We start from the raw sequence: 16635 nt of genomic DNA, 5'->3' as shown, positions 1-16635 counted from the left end.
AAATAAAAGAGGGTGAAAGGAAGATAAAATTGATCTGTGTTCTAAAGCCCTTCTGCTTACAGTATTACTATTTTAAGAACAAAATGTGAGTGGCATTTAGACACTTACTGCAATTTGACATAGGGATTTCGTGTCTATGGATTCTACTAGTAAATAATTTGAGCTTGTCTTTTTACATGTCTCTTTTGGGGCGCCTGGGTGGCTCAGGCGGTTAAGCGTTCGACTTCGACTCAGGTCATGATCTCACAGTCTGTGAGTTCGAGCCCCCTGTCGGGCTCTGTGCTGACAGCTCAGAGCATGAAGCCTGTTTCAGATTCTGTGTCTCCCTCTCTCTCTGACCCTCCCCTGTTCATGCTCTGTCTCTCTCTCTGTCTCAAAAATAAATAAACGTTACATGTCTCTTCCATTTTACTTTTCTAGTAAATCCTTTTTCCCGTGGGTTACAGAGTATCACCCACAACGGACTGGACATTGGAAAAATTTTAAAAATGCTCCCCACACGCTGTTTGGGAAGCACTCTCCTACTATGGGGCCTAGTCTAGCGATGCCAACCCAGGGAGAGGAAGAAGGAAGGCCGGAGGGCTGACCTGCTGCCCAGGGCCCCCAGCACCCAGGGCACCATGGTGGGGCCCTGCCTCTGCAGCATTTGTTAGGAAAGTGTCCTCAAGAGTGTGGGAGGGAGGCTTAAGGCCTCTTAGCCAGGCCTCGTCCAATCTTACTGATGCCTGGTTTCACCCTCAGCTCAAAGTAAGTACCATGTCCTTATTCTCAGGAAGCACCACTTTAAAATTTCTTCGCATTTCTTATTGAAACTACCCATAGGATCCGTCTTTAGGGCCAAGATGCCCTGCACCCACAAGAACGATGGTCATTTGGCCAATTTCTCAATCTGGCTGAGACTAAGTCACCCTCCTGCCTCAAATCCTTTCACTGCCTTGATAGAAATGACTTGTACAGCCTAACACGGTTACTATCACTTTGACAAGGCCAAAAAAAGTCATTCCTTCCATGAACAGACAGTTCACAGTAAAAGACATATAAATGGCTCTTCAACATATAAAAATGATCTTGGGGCACCTGGGTGGCTCAGTGGGCTAAGCAAGTGTCCGAATCCTGATTTCAGCTCAGGTCATGATCTCACGGTTCAAGGGTTTGAGCCCCACATCGGGCTCTGTGCTGACAGCATGGAGCCTGCTTGAGATTCTCTCTCTTTCTCCCTCTCTCTCTCTGTCCCTCCCTGCTTGCAAGCAAGTGAACTCTCGCTCGCTCTCTCTCAAAATAAACATTTAAAACAGATATTAAAAAAAATAATCATAATGATCTTCAACTTCACCCCAAAATAAGAGGAATCTAAAATAAAATTACTGTAAGACACCATGTTTCATGGATCGGATTAACCCAGATGAAAAGTTTCATAATGCACTGTGTTGGTGAGGATGTTGGGAAGTAAGCACTTTCATATACTACCGGAGAGAAGGAACGCTGGAACTCTCATGTTAAGAACGAATCCCTCTGTTACACTGCTGGCTTTGCAATGGAGAAGGGGCCATCTTCCATGGAATGTAGGTGGTTTCTAGAAGGTAGACAAGAAAAGGAAATAGGCTCTCCCCTATGGCCTCCAAAAGAAACGGCCCTGATGACACTTTGATGTTAGCCTAGTGAGACCCATGTTTGACTTCTGACCTTCAGAACTGTAAGATAATAAATTTGTATTGTGTAAAAAAAAGAAAAACGAATGAATCCCTAAAACCCCAGGCCTCTCTGCTGATGAGGGAATAGTGAGAAGGGAGGGGGTCACTTGCCTCTGCTAATTTCGGGGGCCTTCCTCTCCTGAGACAGTCTTACCAAACGCTGGATGTAAGGGTCATGCCAGTAGCCAATGCTCACTGCAAACCTGGAAGGGATAAAAAGGAGGCAGGTGAGTAGACGTCAGTAGATTCAGTTTCTCGGGAACCAGGTCAAGGAGGAAAACCATCTACTTCACAAGGCCAACACACTCCCATTTAGCACTCCGTTACACATGTAAACAGACTCAGCCATCCGCCGAGGTGCTCACTTACACTCCTCTCACCCTTCCCACGGCGGCCATGGGTCACCTCTCTTTATTCTGACTGCTAATTCCTCTCCCAGGACCCTGGAGAGCATATAACCTCACCTCGTCCCTCACCCAGAAGACGTGCAACCGTTTATTCACTCGGCAAACTCGCTGGCCAGAACTATTCAGACAACCCTACTCAACCAGAAGTTCTGGGTCCACAGGAAAGATCTAGAATTGTTTTGTCAAACTCCATAATGACTCCCTAAGTATTTCCCCCGGCTCTGTCATTTCACGTCCCTTAAGGAGTAAAAGGGAAAACCAGGAACAAACAAACAGAACAGCTACAACCTAGAAAATGCCATTGTAGCTTACCCTCTCTGGCATGCACTACAACCTGGAAAATGCTACAGTAACCTAACCTCTCCCCAGGCCACACGCAGGGAATCAAAGCTCTAGTGTTCTAAGCCAGGGATCTGAAACCCCAATGACCACTTAAGGTCTTCTGGCAACCGTGAGTGGAACCAGCCTTAGGACAAGGACACGTAATGGGAGAAACCTGGATCCTTAAGGCCGAGCCCCTGTGGGCCTGCACCCCGCTCTACCTCTCCACAGACATTTTGAGAGCTTCCAAATGTCTTTATCGCTTAAACCAAACGGAGTCAGGCTTCTGTTACCTGCTACACCCTGAAGCATCCTAAGCGATATCCTGAGTGTATGAGCTCATTTCCAGTGTTTCTTGATGAACAAGCGGAGAGGGGAAGGGGTGAGTGACTGTTACCCTGCTAGAGTCTGAGCTCCCAGAGGCAGATATGATATCTTCTCTTTACGTCCACTGACAAGGCTTACCGCTGCCTTGACTGTGGTCGGTGCTAATCCTGTACAAACCTATCCCCCCCAGTCTCTCTCATGTCCACGTTCATGCATCTGCGCACACACACACACACACACACACACACACATAAGGAAGCGCATACTTTTGGCTTCTCGAGGCAGCAAGTCAGCACGGAAATGCACAAAGTACTCATTAAGGGACACGATTCGCTACGGGCCCAGACTGTCCAAGTTTTCCAAGGGTGAACAGGCTCAGCTGTCTAAAACGGTGCTTTTCAAACGATCAATTATGACCCATCCGTATAATAAAATCAGTGTAGTAGTTTGCAAGTCTTCATCTGTGAAAATGCAGTCGAATAGAGTGAAATAGACAATATCAGTATGCATCCCACACTGTAAGAGTTCAGACGGTTTTGTGAAGCTTTTGTTGAAGTGGGTGTTTGGGGTAAAATGCAATGAAAAGTCTGTTCTGCGAACAACCAAAATCGACTCTGAAACACAGAGAACAAGGTGGTGGTTGCCAGAGGGGGCGGGGGGATGGACAGAATAGGCAAAGAGGGCTTAAGAGGTACAAACTTCCAGTCCTATAAGTAACGCACAAAGATGAAAAGTGGAATATAGGGAATCCAGTCGATAATACTGTTATAACAGTACGGTGACAGATGTGACGACACCTAACCATGGTGAGTGCTGAGTGATATGTAGATTTGTGAAATCACTCTGTTGCAAGCCTGAAATTAATGTCACATTGTATGTCGACCATACTTCAATAAGTAAAAAAAGAGAGAAGATGCTGTTCTCACTGTTGGCGGATTTGAGGAGCCCCGGCCTCAAAGGAATCACCTAGTGCCATCTAGTGGTAAAGGCCGTATCTGCAGTCCAAGAACCACAGACTAGTGATGCGAACATCAAACATGGACCTAAGGGTTGGAGGCGGCCTTGGAACTGACCTGGTCAACCCTGATGCCAGATCCTTCAACAACACCAAGCCACTGCCTGACTATGCACCACAAAGAAGGCACTCACTCCAATGCCCAGCAGCCCTACCTGCCGAAAAGCTGATCGAGTCGCCCCCCTCCGCAAGCTCTGCGTTGGACTTACTACCGCCCTCCTCTGGATGACAAGGAGCGGTTTCCCCTCCTCTCAACCGTATTCTCCCTCAGGTTAATACTATTGATTCCGTCAAGCCATCTTTGGTGAGGGTCTGCTAAGTGCCAGCCATTGGGGATACGGTAGTGAACCAGACACAAAGAGAAGGAAGGGCTTGTGACAGATGAAGGACAACAGCATGGAGGACGGATGGACCTACGTTAGAGAATGTGAGAGGGAAAGCCTCTCTGAAAAGGGAATGGGCTGAGTTGGGTCCTTACACAACTGGAGAAAGCTGTGCAAAAGGCGTTCTAGACAGGAGGAAGAGCAGACAGAAATGCTCTGGACAGGAACCGCCTTGGAATGTTCCAGTCACAAAGTCGGTAGGGAGGCTGGAGAACAGCGGAGAAACAGGAGAAACTAGAGAGGCGGGTGGTGGGAGCCAGGGAGAGACCTCTGCAGCCACGTGCAGCGGCCCCAAACCACGGCGAGGTGCACAAACGTAACAGGTGGGGACAGAACACAAACGTATCCGGTCACGAGTCCTTACGACTCCCGTTTCCTAATGTTTCCAACACGCGTCTCCTTCCGGTCTCCAGATCTAGAAGACTGCCCGTGGTTTCTGGGAGGAAAAGGATGTCACTGATCTGCCCTTCAGAGTGGCTAACACGAGAAGATTTACAGAGCACTGCTAAGAAGAGTAAGGGTCAAAGAAGTAGCGGGCACTGCTGATGGGGAGTTCCAAAGGGAGATGGGCAACCTGGTTCAGAGCTTAGAATTCTGTCACCCCTGGGAGCCCAGCTGAACATGGTGGATCCACACAAGGAAACGCTAACCGGTCATCTCAGACATGAACTACAAGGATCAGACATGCCAAGATGTTCAAGACACCGTGAAGGGAAAAATGTTAGGCCAAAAACCTATGTAGCCAACGTGCCCGTGAACACGTGTATGTGCGTATCTACAGACGAGTACTAGGGAACTGGCGATTTCTGGTGTGTGTGTGTGTGTGTGTGTGTGTGTGTTTTAATTTATCTCTATGCTTTAAACTTTTTCTCCATGAACTATATGCCATATTTCACCTAAGACATTATCAATTATAAGACTGAAAAAAGAAAGAAGAAACACTGCCAGTTAGTTAGCTTAATGTTTTTCTTATTGCTTACAATTTTAATTTTGTGCTTGTTGGAAAAAGCCCGTTTACTTGTTTGTTTAATTAGTTTTCAAGTAGGCTCTGTGTGCAACGTGGGGCCTGAACTCACAACCACATCCAGAGTTGCACGCTCTGTCGACTGAGCCGCCAGACGCTCCGGCAAAAGCCCTTTTGTGCTTATTTAAACGGATTGAAAGGGAATGGATGAATGCAATAAGAGGGTTAAGGCTTCCCTTTTGGGGTATCTGTGAGTTTCCACACAATATGGACCTTCGGGCCGCCAAGGGCATTGGCAAGGCTGCATCCCCAAGAGATCACCGTCATCCTCTCCAAGATTTCCTTCCACGCTACCGACCCTCCGGTGCAGGTTTTGTTACTGAGCCTTTCTCGATCTCATCAGGAGGTATCAATGGATGGTTCTCCAACAGCATCAGGATTTGTGCTCCTTCTGCAAATGGCCCTTAAAAGGCACGTGGCCAGAAGCACCCAAGAGCTGACGCTGTAGTCCTCTGGCCATGCCGCAAGCAACAATGACCACATCCACTTGCACAGGTAATGACAACTCTAACACGACGTGGCAGTGACCGCGGGACACATCGAGAATAAATCACAGATGATGGCAAAGACGGAAGAACGTGTGTCACAGCATGAATCAAATACAGTATTGCCTTCACCACATGAGCAACAGTAAGCTTACATATCATAAGCAAACATAAGAGGCAAATATTAAGCGATGAAAAGTACCTGTGACATCACAGAGTAACATCCTTAAAACATAAAGAACTTACAAATCAGTAAGGAAAAAATTCCTAATATCCCAGAAGAAAGGCCAAAAATGGGCAGTTCACCGAAGAGCCAAGTGACCACTGAATATACAAAATAAAGAAACCCAAAAATGCAAAATGAAAGCAGAAACAGCAAGCAGTAAATCTGCTATCAAATCAGCCACAAAACCGCTTAATAGAACCCGGCTTTGGTGAGGATGAGAAAGAGGGCACCTGAGCCGCCAGAACTGTAAACTGTCACTGCCATGCCACGAGGCACTTCGGCTGCTGGTACTCAAAGCTGAAGAGTTCTATTTACGCGATGACCAAGCAATCCCACTTCTAGGATTTTACCTTAAGGAAATAGTCAAGAATGAACACAAAAAGGTTTCGGTAAGAACACTGAACCTGGGGTTACGCTATCAGGTGAACAGAGCAAGCTACAGAATTCTATGTACAGAATGTTCCCAATTCTGTCAGATGAATGCGTACATTCACGTACACGTGAATATACATACGTGTACAGTATACATATCGAGACTTCCCAGAGTAGGCACCAAAAGGTGAACAGTGGTCGCCTCTACACTGACACTGTGCACCTAGTGCTGCTGTCTGTCTGTCTGTCCCCACCACAGTCCTCTGTTGCCCAAACCCAGAAAATAGCCCCTCTCTTTGTGTATCCTGACTTTGTTTAAAACCCAAAGCATCAAAAATCTCAGATTTGGGGAGACCTATTTCGCAGTCTTCGGTCAATCCCTATTGCTTTTGAAATTTTCATGACATTCACATACCACCTGTTCAGTGTAACATTTCTTTAAATCAACTCGCTTTTTTTTAGTACTCGGGTCTGACGTGCTATCTGGGATTTTCTTCTAACACACGCTATAATGAATACCTAACTATTAAAATTTCAAACATCTGTGTGCCACCTAGTCATTTCACATTCCTTCCGTGGGAAACACTGATCTGGGCCAACCGCCTACTCACTCGAGAGCATTTACTGACTCTGCCCTATAGGCATGAGTACCACCTGCAACAGGAAGGGGGTGACATGCTCTCCGCCAGGGATTTCTTCACCTGAAGGAAAGGGCAGGGGCCCTCCGCGCTCTCCCAGCCAGTGAGGATCAAGGCCAGGTTCATTTTACTTCTATCAACACTCCTGAGAGCTGACTACAATGCCAGGCATCATTCCAGATGCTTGACCGATAGGAACGGAACGCCTACAACCCTCATAATGACCCCCTGTGGAAGGCACTGCTTTACAGACTGAGGTGAAGGTCGGTCCCTCAAGCTGCGGAACCTTGTAGAAAACTTCATTCTATTGCTTTTCAAACCTATTTCCCCACCTGGATTTGGATCCCTCCCCCGACACTTCAGTTGCTTAAATGATATCTGTGTGTGCGTGTGTGTGTATATATGTACACACACACATATTTATACATTAAACACATATATGTAACGTATGCACACATACACATACATGCAACGTACTTAAATGCAATTGCAAAAATCAATCCGATACTCTTAGCATCAATTTTTAAGTTTGAAATCTGAACTACATACTGCATACTAGCCTAAGATACTGCTCTACCTCTTATTGTTAATGTTATTGTTCTTTTTTTTAGTCTCATTTTTTTTTTTTGTTTCTATTTCTTGGTAGTTTTATTCTTGGTTATAAATGGAAGGCAGGAAGCAAAGTCTTAAGGGCAACAGACTTTGTACCTAAACAGACTTTCAGTTTGTTTCCTTTCTTGTGAGCTCTGTTGCTTTCTTAAGTAGATCCATAGGCCTCTGTGCCCCCACCTATAAAATGAAGTCTCTTCCAGGGCAGGCCACACAAACCTTCTCTGTAAGTCTTGGTAGAGCCCTAGAAATACTGCTCCTATTCATCGGCCATTACTGGGGGCTCCTGCCCTCTGCCAGTTTTCAAGGCGCACAGATGAAAAAGTACCCAGAGTTTCAGGACACTGGCCAACGTAACAGACCTCCCCCGCTCCTCAACATCACCCCAGTGTCAGAGGTGGATGGAGGATTCCACACCTCCCTGCAGGTTACCCAGCCCTTGGTAGCCTCACAGCATGTGGTACCACAGCAGGGTCTCCCCAACACCTGGAACGTTGATGCTTTCTGGCCCACTGGAGAAAGTCCAGTGACCCCGTTAGCCCAGGGCTCGATGTGGCCACAACTGCTCCTGGAGAGACCATGAGGCCTTCATGAATGGAGCTGTGGACAGGAGCTGGGATAGAGTTAAGGGAAAATAAAGCCATCTGAGCCATCAGATTGGGGTACGTGGTGCCCCTAGTATCTTAAACACAGGTGCCAGGGTTGATAAGGCCTGGCACAGATGAGGTCCCCAGGACCCAGGTGGGTAGTAGGTAACCCAGATGGGACCAGGGCCCTTCAGGAGCGAAGGATTGCGGTTTTCAAGCCTCCCGTCACTCTGTTCCCTGTGTTTTCAGGGCCAATTTCTAGGCCCCTAAGTAACCTCCATCCTTCCTCATACCTGCCTCTTTCCTATCAGAGGGAGAATGGGCTGGTAAAGCTAGAAGTCCTGGTGGTGACGGTTAACCCTTCTGGGTTTCTGTAATCCTTTCCCGAACTTTTCCAGATCCCTCGGGCCAGGAGGGGAACTAGTGACTCAGAGTACTCAAGCCTACTTTGCCAGCAGGGCGCATCATCCCCACTGTGCAGGAGAGGCTCGGAAGGAACGTCACTTTCAGGGGTCCAGGTTCCAGATTTTCTGATTCTCTCTTTATCACACCCCTGATTGGATCCACCCATTACATTCACAGAGCTGCCTTGCTAACAACCCTCCCCACTTTAGAGAGCAGCTGAGGCCTGGAGGGAAGTGACTTGCCCAGGGTCACATGGCTTGCAAAGGGATTGAGACCCAAATGGATGGACAGGGATGTCTTATCAGCTGCCTGTCTAACTAGGTAGCTGAAGAAAGGGCGGGGACTGTGGATGAGGCGCTGGGTCCTTGCTGGGCTCCCTGTGTGGTATGAAGAAAGCTCTGCTGTGGCCAGGACAGCCATCCCTCATAATCGCGCCCTAGCTTGAGGTCGCCCACTAAGGTGGGCATCAGAAACCCACGTGTAAGCCCCCACTCGATAGGGCCTAACGGGTCTCTTCTGTCCGGGGAGGATCTGCTGGGAACCGGAGAAAGGGGTTGAGAGGCAGCAGCACCGCAGGGAAGGCTGGGGACCAGAAGGAGAGACAGCTCATGCCTCCAGATCTGCCTTCAGCAAGCCCCTCTCTCCTGCTCTGTGCCTCAGTTTCCTCACCTGTAAAACAGGGTTGAGTTCTAAGCTTTTTCCTCACAAAAGATCCCCTGATTTTGCTCCCTCGAGCTTGCAGTTTGAAAGATGTCATGTCAGTGCTGTGTAAGTGTCACGTCAGTTTCAGTTCCCCACCAGCCATACTGATACTGACAGTAAGGTGGCGTGTTGTTGTGGTTGACTAGAAAAGACAAATCCTGAGTAACCGTGGCAAGGGCCTTGAGCGGCTCAGACCCTGCCAGCTCTGCGAAGGAGCTGGAAAAGAGTAGGCTCGCAGCCCATATCAGCATGGGGGCTCCCACCCACCAAGGCCTGTTCCTGTGGTCTAGGGTATTTGGAGGCATTCCCCGGCTCCTGCTATGGGCCAATCTCACAAGGTAACTGAGGGGGAAGCTCAAGGGCAGGTCATTTCAGCAGACCCAGCATTCAGGTGGCCATCAGAGCCTGAGAGGTACCAGAAAATAAAGCCATTTTATTTTTTATCTGCCATCGTGGCCTGGGGAGAAGGGTACGACTGGAAGGGAGGGAGGTGATGCTGTGGCCCCAGCTGAGGCCCTCAGGTCCTCTACTTGGCCTGGACTGTCTCCTCCAGACTCTCCAAGCGCTTCTGTAGCTCCTGCACGGTGGCCTGGAGCTTCTTCATTTCCTCCTCCAGCCGGTGTATGGCGTCCTGGGGGACCCATCGTTGCGTGAGTCCCAGCTCCATCCCGGGCTCCCCTGACCCTGGCAGCCCCCCACCCCCCTACCAAGAGCCCCAGGGCCTGGCCCTTCTGTCTCTCAGCTGGTTGCTGCCCAGACAGCTGCAGGCCAATAAGCTTGAAACCTGTTTTCTGAGGCCTCAGGATCACCCACTCCCGGCCCCCAAAGGATCCCCAACGTTGTGAGTGTGAGGGGGCCCAAACACCAGCCACCTTCCACGGGGACAATGACTCCATCTATCAGTAGCAGCCCCTGCCCTATAGGTCTTCTCGTCCTGCCTCCCAGGTTCCCGTCCACTTCTCACCGAGCTGGGGGTACCACCGGCCTCTGGTGCTGCCTTTCTGCGCCCGGTGTCCAGGCCCCGGTTGACCCTCAGCTCCCGGCTCTTTGGGGGCACATAGCCATCCTTGAGGGAAATGAGGAGGGGCCCGGCATCCTGGCCCTTCAGCCACTCCTCAGCCGTGAGGGCAGCGTCAGGCCCCGCGGTGGGTGGGTAAAGGTCCTCCTGGAACAGGTCCGACTGTGGGCAAGGCCAAGGCTGGGTAAGTGAGTGCTTGGGCCACACCACCACCACCCAGCAAGTGTGTGAGGTCAGTGCCTGGCCCGCAGCCCAGGAAGGGACATGGGAGCATCACCTTTCTAGGCACTGTCATGGCAATGGGCTCACACCTCCGCTCGTGCAGCTTGTAGAATCTGTGGAAACGAGAAGGTGAGCAGCGCCTGCGGCATGGGGGCGGCTGGAATCCAAGGTTGGCACAGGGTCAGCACAGCCCAGGGAGCATGCTCAGGGCAGGGGCAGGGGTCAGTCACCTGGCAATCTCACACTTGTTCACCTCCAGGCCGCGTTTGGGCATGTAGCCCATGCCCCGCTGGGACTCCTTGGAACTGAACATGGAGAGATAGTGCAGATATGGGGCCTCGGAAGTGATCTCGAAGTACCGGATGGAGCTGTCACCCTGCAGGTGGCGCGTGCAAACCCCGGGATCAGCACCGACAGATCTCTCTTGCCTGGTCCTCTCCAAGATCCACCCCCCCCCCCGCCCCAGACCCCCCTCCTCCCTCCACAAGCCGCTGCCCGACTGGGACACCTTGCCACAGAGGTAGACTATGTTGGTGTCGGGGTCAAAGAAGGGCAGCAGGACGCCACTGCTCGTGTCCAGTTCCTGCAGGGACAGTGGCTCCTCCAGGTGTTTCTGTAGAGATGGGTGAGACAGGGAACAAGGAGCTGGTCCAAGTCAGGCCTGTGAAGCCCACCAGGCAGGGACTCGGGGAAGGCCCTCACAGAACAACCAGCGGAAACCTCCATCCCACAGAGGGTAAACTGAGGCCCATGGCTGTGTGGGATCATGCAAGTGGCAGGGCGGGGACTAAGCCTCCAGTCCTGCCTGATCGCCGCTCCCCACCCGGCACTCACCGTGTCCCACAGCGCCACCTGCCGCTCACTCATGCGGCTGAAGCCTGTGGTCAGGATCTTCCCATCAGATACAAACACGGCGCGCACAGGCCGGGTCCCCTCATGGGGACGGTCCTTCTCCTGGAAGGAAAGGGAGGTGGTCAGTCAGTACCCGCACACTCATCCTAATGACCAGACTCCAGGTGAGAGGAAGGGAGGGCAGCATCTAGGGACCCGGCTGATGGTGTGTACAAGGGTAAATGTCCTAGGGTCAAGGGGCACGATACATGGCAACTCACAGCTACAACAGTGCCTTTGCGGGGCTCGATGATGCGCACGCGCTTGTCGCGGCAGGAGGTGCAAATGAGCGCGCCATCTCGGCTCCAGTCCACACTGTAGATTGTGTCCGGGTGCACGTCCGATCCGAGTGTCAGCACAGCCGCCCCGGTGCCCACGTCCCACACCAGGATCACGTTGTCGCAACCTGGGTGATATCCCCACTGTCAGAAGCCACGAGCCTCGCTGTCACGTGACCAGCCCGCCCCTCCTCTTCCCCCAGGCACCTGCACTGAGCAGCACATTCTGGGCTGTGGGGTGCCAGGCCACGATGCCCACGCGCTTGGTGTGGCCCTCCAGGGTGACGACAGGCTCCCTCAGGGGCAGCGTCAGGCCCCCATCAGGGATCTCCCACACCTGCAGAGAGGGGGCAAGTGAGACTTGGGGGCTCCAAATATCAGATCTGGTGCTGGAGCTCTCCCGGCCCCCGTGTCCCCCCCCCCCCCCCACTCACCATGACTGTGCAATCCTCAGAGCCACTGGCAATGACATTATCATTGTGCGGGCACCAGGCGATGTCCAGCACCGGGGCTGTGTGGCCGCAGACCATGGGCGCGTTCTTGTCCACACGTCCAGTCTAGAGAGCACAGCAGGATTCTGAGGGAGGTGTTTTTGCTCTCCAAACCTGACCCAACCTCCCCAGACCCTTTCAGAGAGGCACAGAGGAAGGCAGTGGGGTCCCTGTCCGGGCAGCTCAGAAGGGCTGGCCACAAGTAGTGCAGGAAGGGGATGCCACACCGGGCGCTGGTCCTGCCTTAGTGTTAGACCCTGGCCAAGGTCCTGACATCTCACCTATGCCCTGGGGCTGGCCCCCGCCCCCTTCCCTGAGTGAAGCTTCCAGGGGATGACAGGCCAAGGCTCTAGGGAAGGGAGGTTGCATTAAGATTAAGGTTCCCCAAGGAAGTGTGGGGATGGGGATGGAGATGGGTCCTTCCAAAAGGACAGGGACCAGGAAAGGCCGTCATAATTGGCCCCAGGCAGGAGCAGAGGTTTGGAAATGGCTGCTTCCGGGGACGGCTGCTGCCTCGGCAAGGCTTCCTGTGTGAAGAGCGCACCCAGCTCTCACCCCACAACCACTTCCTCTTCTCTCTGCTTCCATCGGCCCTTTTAAGGTAACATCTTAGGGCCGATCTCCCCTTCCTGTCTCACCCCCCAAGAGCACAGGAGTGTGCTGGGGGTGGGGGTCAGCAGAGCGGATGGGGGTGGCTGTGAGCAGGACCAGAGGAAAGGCAGGTTTGGGGGAGGAGAGAGGGCCTCTTACATCCTCCCTGCCTGCAGCAGGGGGGGGCCAGGGCTCAAGCAGGCCCAGGCCCAGAGCCACCCCTACCCTGAGAGCACTGCTGGGTCTCCCCTCTCCCCACGGAGCCCTCTCTGTGCTCCACAGGGGCATCAGGCTTGGGAGACCAGGCCCTGGGTCTGCAGGACTCGCCGTGTGACCTTTCTGGTGTCATCTGAGCTCCAGTTTCCATGCGACCACTACATGTAGGAGCTGGAGGAGGCGTAAGGCTCATGTGGCCCAGCTCAGTTTTACAGATGACAACGCTGCAGCCCGGGGAGGCTTAGCGACAGCCATCAGGACCCCCAAGGGGCCACTGGATGGCCAGAGGCCCCCTCAAGTGGAACACTGCTGCTCCAGGGGCTCACCTTGCCCAGGGACAGCACCAGGAAGGCCCCTCCCCCGCTGGCCTCACAGATCAGGGCAACGAACTTGGGGTTGACAGCACAAAAGCCACTGTCCCAGGTGGTCTGTGAGACGCGCACGTCCTCATAGCACTGGTCGGCCTTGGCTGGCTGTCCAAACACGTGGCGGAACTTGCTGGAGCGGACCACCTGCCGGCTCATCCTGGGGGGCGGGGAACGTGGGGTTTGAGGGCTTTGAAGGGAGCTTCAGGTCAACTCTGACCTTAGAGTGTCCTCTGTGCCCCCCAGAACACCCCTCCACCTGGCCTTTAAGGTCTCAGCTAATTCATCTCCCTGGGCTCCCTGCCCCCTCCACCATAACTGCCATCCTGTTGCCCTCATGCTCGCCTTCCTCACCCCTTCTCACCCCACCCCCCCACCCCACCCCCCGGCTAACCTGCAAGGCCAACCTTCTCTACCCACCCCAGGCCTCACGTCTGTACCCTCAGCCTCTAGGGCAGAGCCTGGTGTGGGGTAGCACCAAGTGTCGATTTGTCGACCGCTGATGGACACAGCCCTTCCTCTCTGAGGCCTCACTCCCACACTCTGGGGGCTTCAGTGTAGACAGCCTGGAGGGTGGGTTTGCTCAGTCACAGCAGCCAGGCCTCACATCCTTCACACCTACATGGGGAGCTTCCTGAAGGCAGGGACAGGGCTGGCCCCCCATCGCCTGCTGGCACCGGGCTCCACAGACACAGGGAAGCAGCGTGCGGGCCTGCCTGGGAGGCAGGTCCTTGGGGTCAAGACAGCTTCCCCAACAGGTCTCTGGACACCAGAAACAGGCAGATGGCTTGGGTCCTACTATCTCCTTCCCACACCTCTGCTTCTAGAGTCTGCCTAAGCAGGTGCCCTTAAATACTGTCTCCACCTGCACTGAAACTATCCACAGGGAGAGGCAGCGCTGACTTCTCTGAGGTCCAGTGAAGACGGTTCCCCCACCATGGCTGGGCGGAGAGCGATTAAAGCCAAGGGGACTGCCTCTGGCTCCCCAGGTTCCAGACCCCATCCTGACGCCCACCTGCATCACCTTCCTGCTGAGCCGCGGGGCCACGCTGCCGGCTCAGAGGGCGCCCTGCCAGGCCTCCACTCCACCCACCCAGCTTCACCCCTTCTCACCCAGGCACCCCCCCCCCCCCCGGCCTGGCCTGGGAGGTTCCAGGAGGCTCCAGGGCCACCTGCCCAGAGAGCAGGTGAGGAGCATTGTGAGAAGGAGCAGTCTGGACACAGGGGGATCAGTCCCAGGTGAGAGACCTGGGCCTGGGGAGAGGGGAGCCCCAAAACCGAGGTTGGGGGACAGGAAGCCGGCGCCCCACCCTGCCTCCTCCCCCACCGCAGGTACCAGGCCCAGAAACCGCGGAAAGGGGAACTTGGTCTTTTCTTGTTTTGCTCTCAACCCCTTCCTGTCTCCAGGCTCAGGGCAGCTGCTCGGCGCACCCCACCCTGTCCCCACCCCCACCCCCAATGCCCGTTCCGGGGAGCGTCAGGCCCCCGGCTCCCCCACCTCCATCTTGGCTGCGGTGGTCCCTCACCCTGGCCTGCTCACAGCGCCCTGGGACACGCGGATGGGCCTTCCCACGCACGCCCACCCCCGGGGCCAGTCCCCTCCACGGCGGCGCGGACGGTGGGCTCTCTCCCACCCCCGGGCGGCGCGCGACAGCCCGGCCGCCCCCACAGCCGGCTTCCGCCAAGCTGACGCCGGCCCCACAGGTGGCCCGGGGCAGGGATGCCTAGTCCCTTGCCCGGGGACCCAGGCTTACCTGCCGCTGAGAGATGAGTGACCCACCCCCAAATGGAGGAGGGAGAGGAGGAGGAGGAGGAGGAGGAGGAGGAGGAAGGAGCCGGCGGAGCCAGAGACTGCCCGCTGAGGATGCTCTTGTCAAGACAATGAATGAGAAGCGGCGGCTGCCCGCCTCCTTCGGGGTGGCAGCGCCCCTTTGGGCGGAGCTCTTAAAGGGGATAGCCCTTCTCCGGGCGGAGGCACCGCCCCCCTCCCCCCCCCCGCCCCCCGCCCGCGGCCGCCCTCCCTCCGCCCAGCTCGGCCTCGCCTGCCAATTCCGAACCCAAACAGATGCTGCCGGCCAGTCGCTGACAATCTCATGGGCGCTTTTGTAATGTCAAAATGCAAAAATACCCTGTTCCTTCTTCCCTCCCTCAGTCCGCTCCCAGCCCACTCACCATCCTGTCCCTGGCGTTCGTAGAAGCGCCCATCAGCCCCCACCCCCCACCGCCCACCCCCAGCTAAGGCTGAGCTGCCTTCCGCAACCCCCCCACCCCACCCCCGCCCCCGCCAGACAAGGAATGGAGGGGGAGGGGCTCGTCCAGGCTCCTGCACTTACAAACGGTGGCCTCGGGAGGGTCACCACCTCTCGCTTCTCGTGTCTTCATCCGGGAGCGCCTCCGCCCCGCCTGCCTCGCGGAGAACGAATGAGATACTCTGGCATCACGGAGGCTTCTTCGTGCCCGGGGTTGCAGAGGTGAATGAGTCAGGGAGGGTCAGGTGCCTGCCCCGCAGAAAGCTCTCAGCCTGTTGGAGGGAGGGGAGCGAACGAACGACGGCTCCAAGGATGCTAAGCAGAGGAAGAAGCCCGACTTCCTGCTCAAGAGGAAGGGGGAGTCCACTGTCATCCTTGGACTCAGAGAAGGGATCATGGAGGCTGCAGAGGGTACGAGAAGCCTTCCCCAGAGTCAGACTGCTCTCTGAGTTGGGCTCCTGGCTGCCCCTGCTGAGTGATCCCGGGCAGGCTTATTTCACTTCCTTCAGCCCCAGTTTCTCCCCTCTGTAAGACTCATACCCAGCTCAAGAGGTTATGGGGAAAGCAAAGCCTTATGCACTTCGTCCCGAGAGATACAAGTGCTTAAGAAGTGTGGGCTCTTATCATTTTTACTATTTTCAGGGCACCGGGCTGGGCCTGAGAAGGTGGGAGGGGGGCCAAGAGGCATGACTGGAGGAGGCCTTGTGGGCTGAGGGGCAGCCGAGCAAAGGCCCAGTGATGTGATTCCTCGAGGGACGGGGTCAAATCCCACCTCCACCAAGGACTGGCGGCACGATCTCGGGCATGAGGTCTGACCTCTGACAACCTCAGTTTCTCCGTCTGCAAATGGGGGACAAAGACCGTGCGACCTGCCCTCTTCACAGAGGTGTAAGTCTCCAATGAGACAAAACTCGTAAAAGTGTTCTACACATTATTAAATTGTAGAAACCTATGGGTGGTGTTGTACCTGAGAGCCTGCCACTGGGCTGGCCTGGACCGGACTGGACGGGGATGCTCGGGGACTGCCACGGGTCGTCTCCACCCGAAGTGAGGAGAATAACAGCCAGCATTTACTGTGCGCCTACTGTGTGCCGGGCGCTGTCTCAACACTATAAATATGTT

At 54.1% G+C, this 16635-nt stretch overlaps 1 protein-coding gene across 2 annotated transcripts; it reads right to left on the bottom strand.

Moving 5' to 3' along the window:
• Positions 1 to 9605: 9605 nt before the first annotated feature.
• Positions 9606 to 15730, bottom strand: CORO1A (coronin 1A). 2 transcript variants are annotated; one of them, XM_043560154.1, is made up of 11 exons: positions 15598 to 15730; positions 13226 to 13424; positions 12036 to 12158; positions 11809 to 11938; positions 11545 to 11729; positions 11267 to 11386; positions 10941 to 11045; positions 10663 to 10808; positions 10488 to 10545; positions 10157 to 10372; positions 9606 to 9823 (listed from the first exon to the last, which is right to left on the bottom strand). In XM_043560154.1, exons 2-11 carry the CDS (start codon positions 13421 to 13423, stop codon positions 9719 to 9721), a joined length of 1386 nt encoding a protein of 461 aa, XP_043416089.1. In that variant the 5' UTR covers position 13424; positions 15598 to 15730; the 3' UTR covers positions 9606 to 9718. The 2 variants fall into 2 exon arrangements, with proteins under 2 accessions (XP_043416089.1, XP_043416088.1); XM_043560153.1 differs by lacking the exon at positions 15598 to 15730 and adding an exon at positions 15019 to 15193.
• Positions 15731 to 16635: the final 905 nt, after the last annotated feature.

Source organism: Prionailurus bengalensis, chromosome E3 (genome assembly GCF_016509475.1).
Source record: "Prionailurus bengalensis isolate Pbe53 chromosome E3, Fcat_Pben_1.1_paternal_pri, whole genome shotgun sequence".
In the NCBI taxonomy this organism is placed as follows: domain Eukaryota; kingdom Metazoa; phylum Chordata; class Mammalia; order Carnivora; family Felidae; genus Prionailurus; species Prionailurus bengalensis.
The sequence above is the reverse complement of the archived record's forward strand: the minus strand, read 5'-3'. Positions and strand labels throughout refer to the sequence as shown.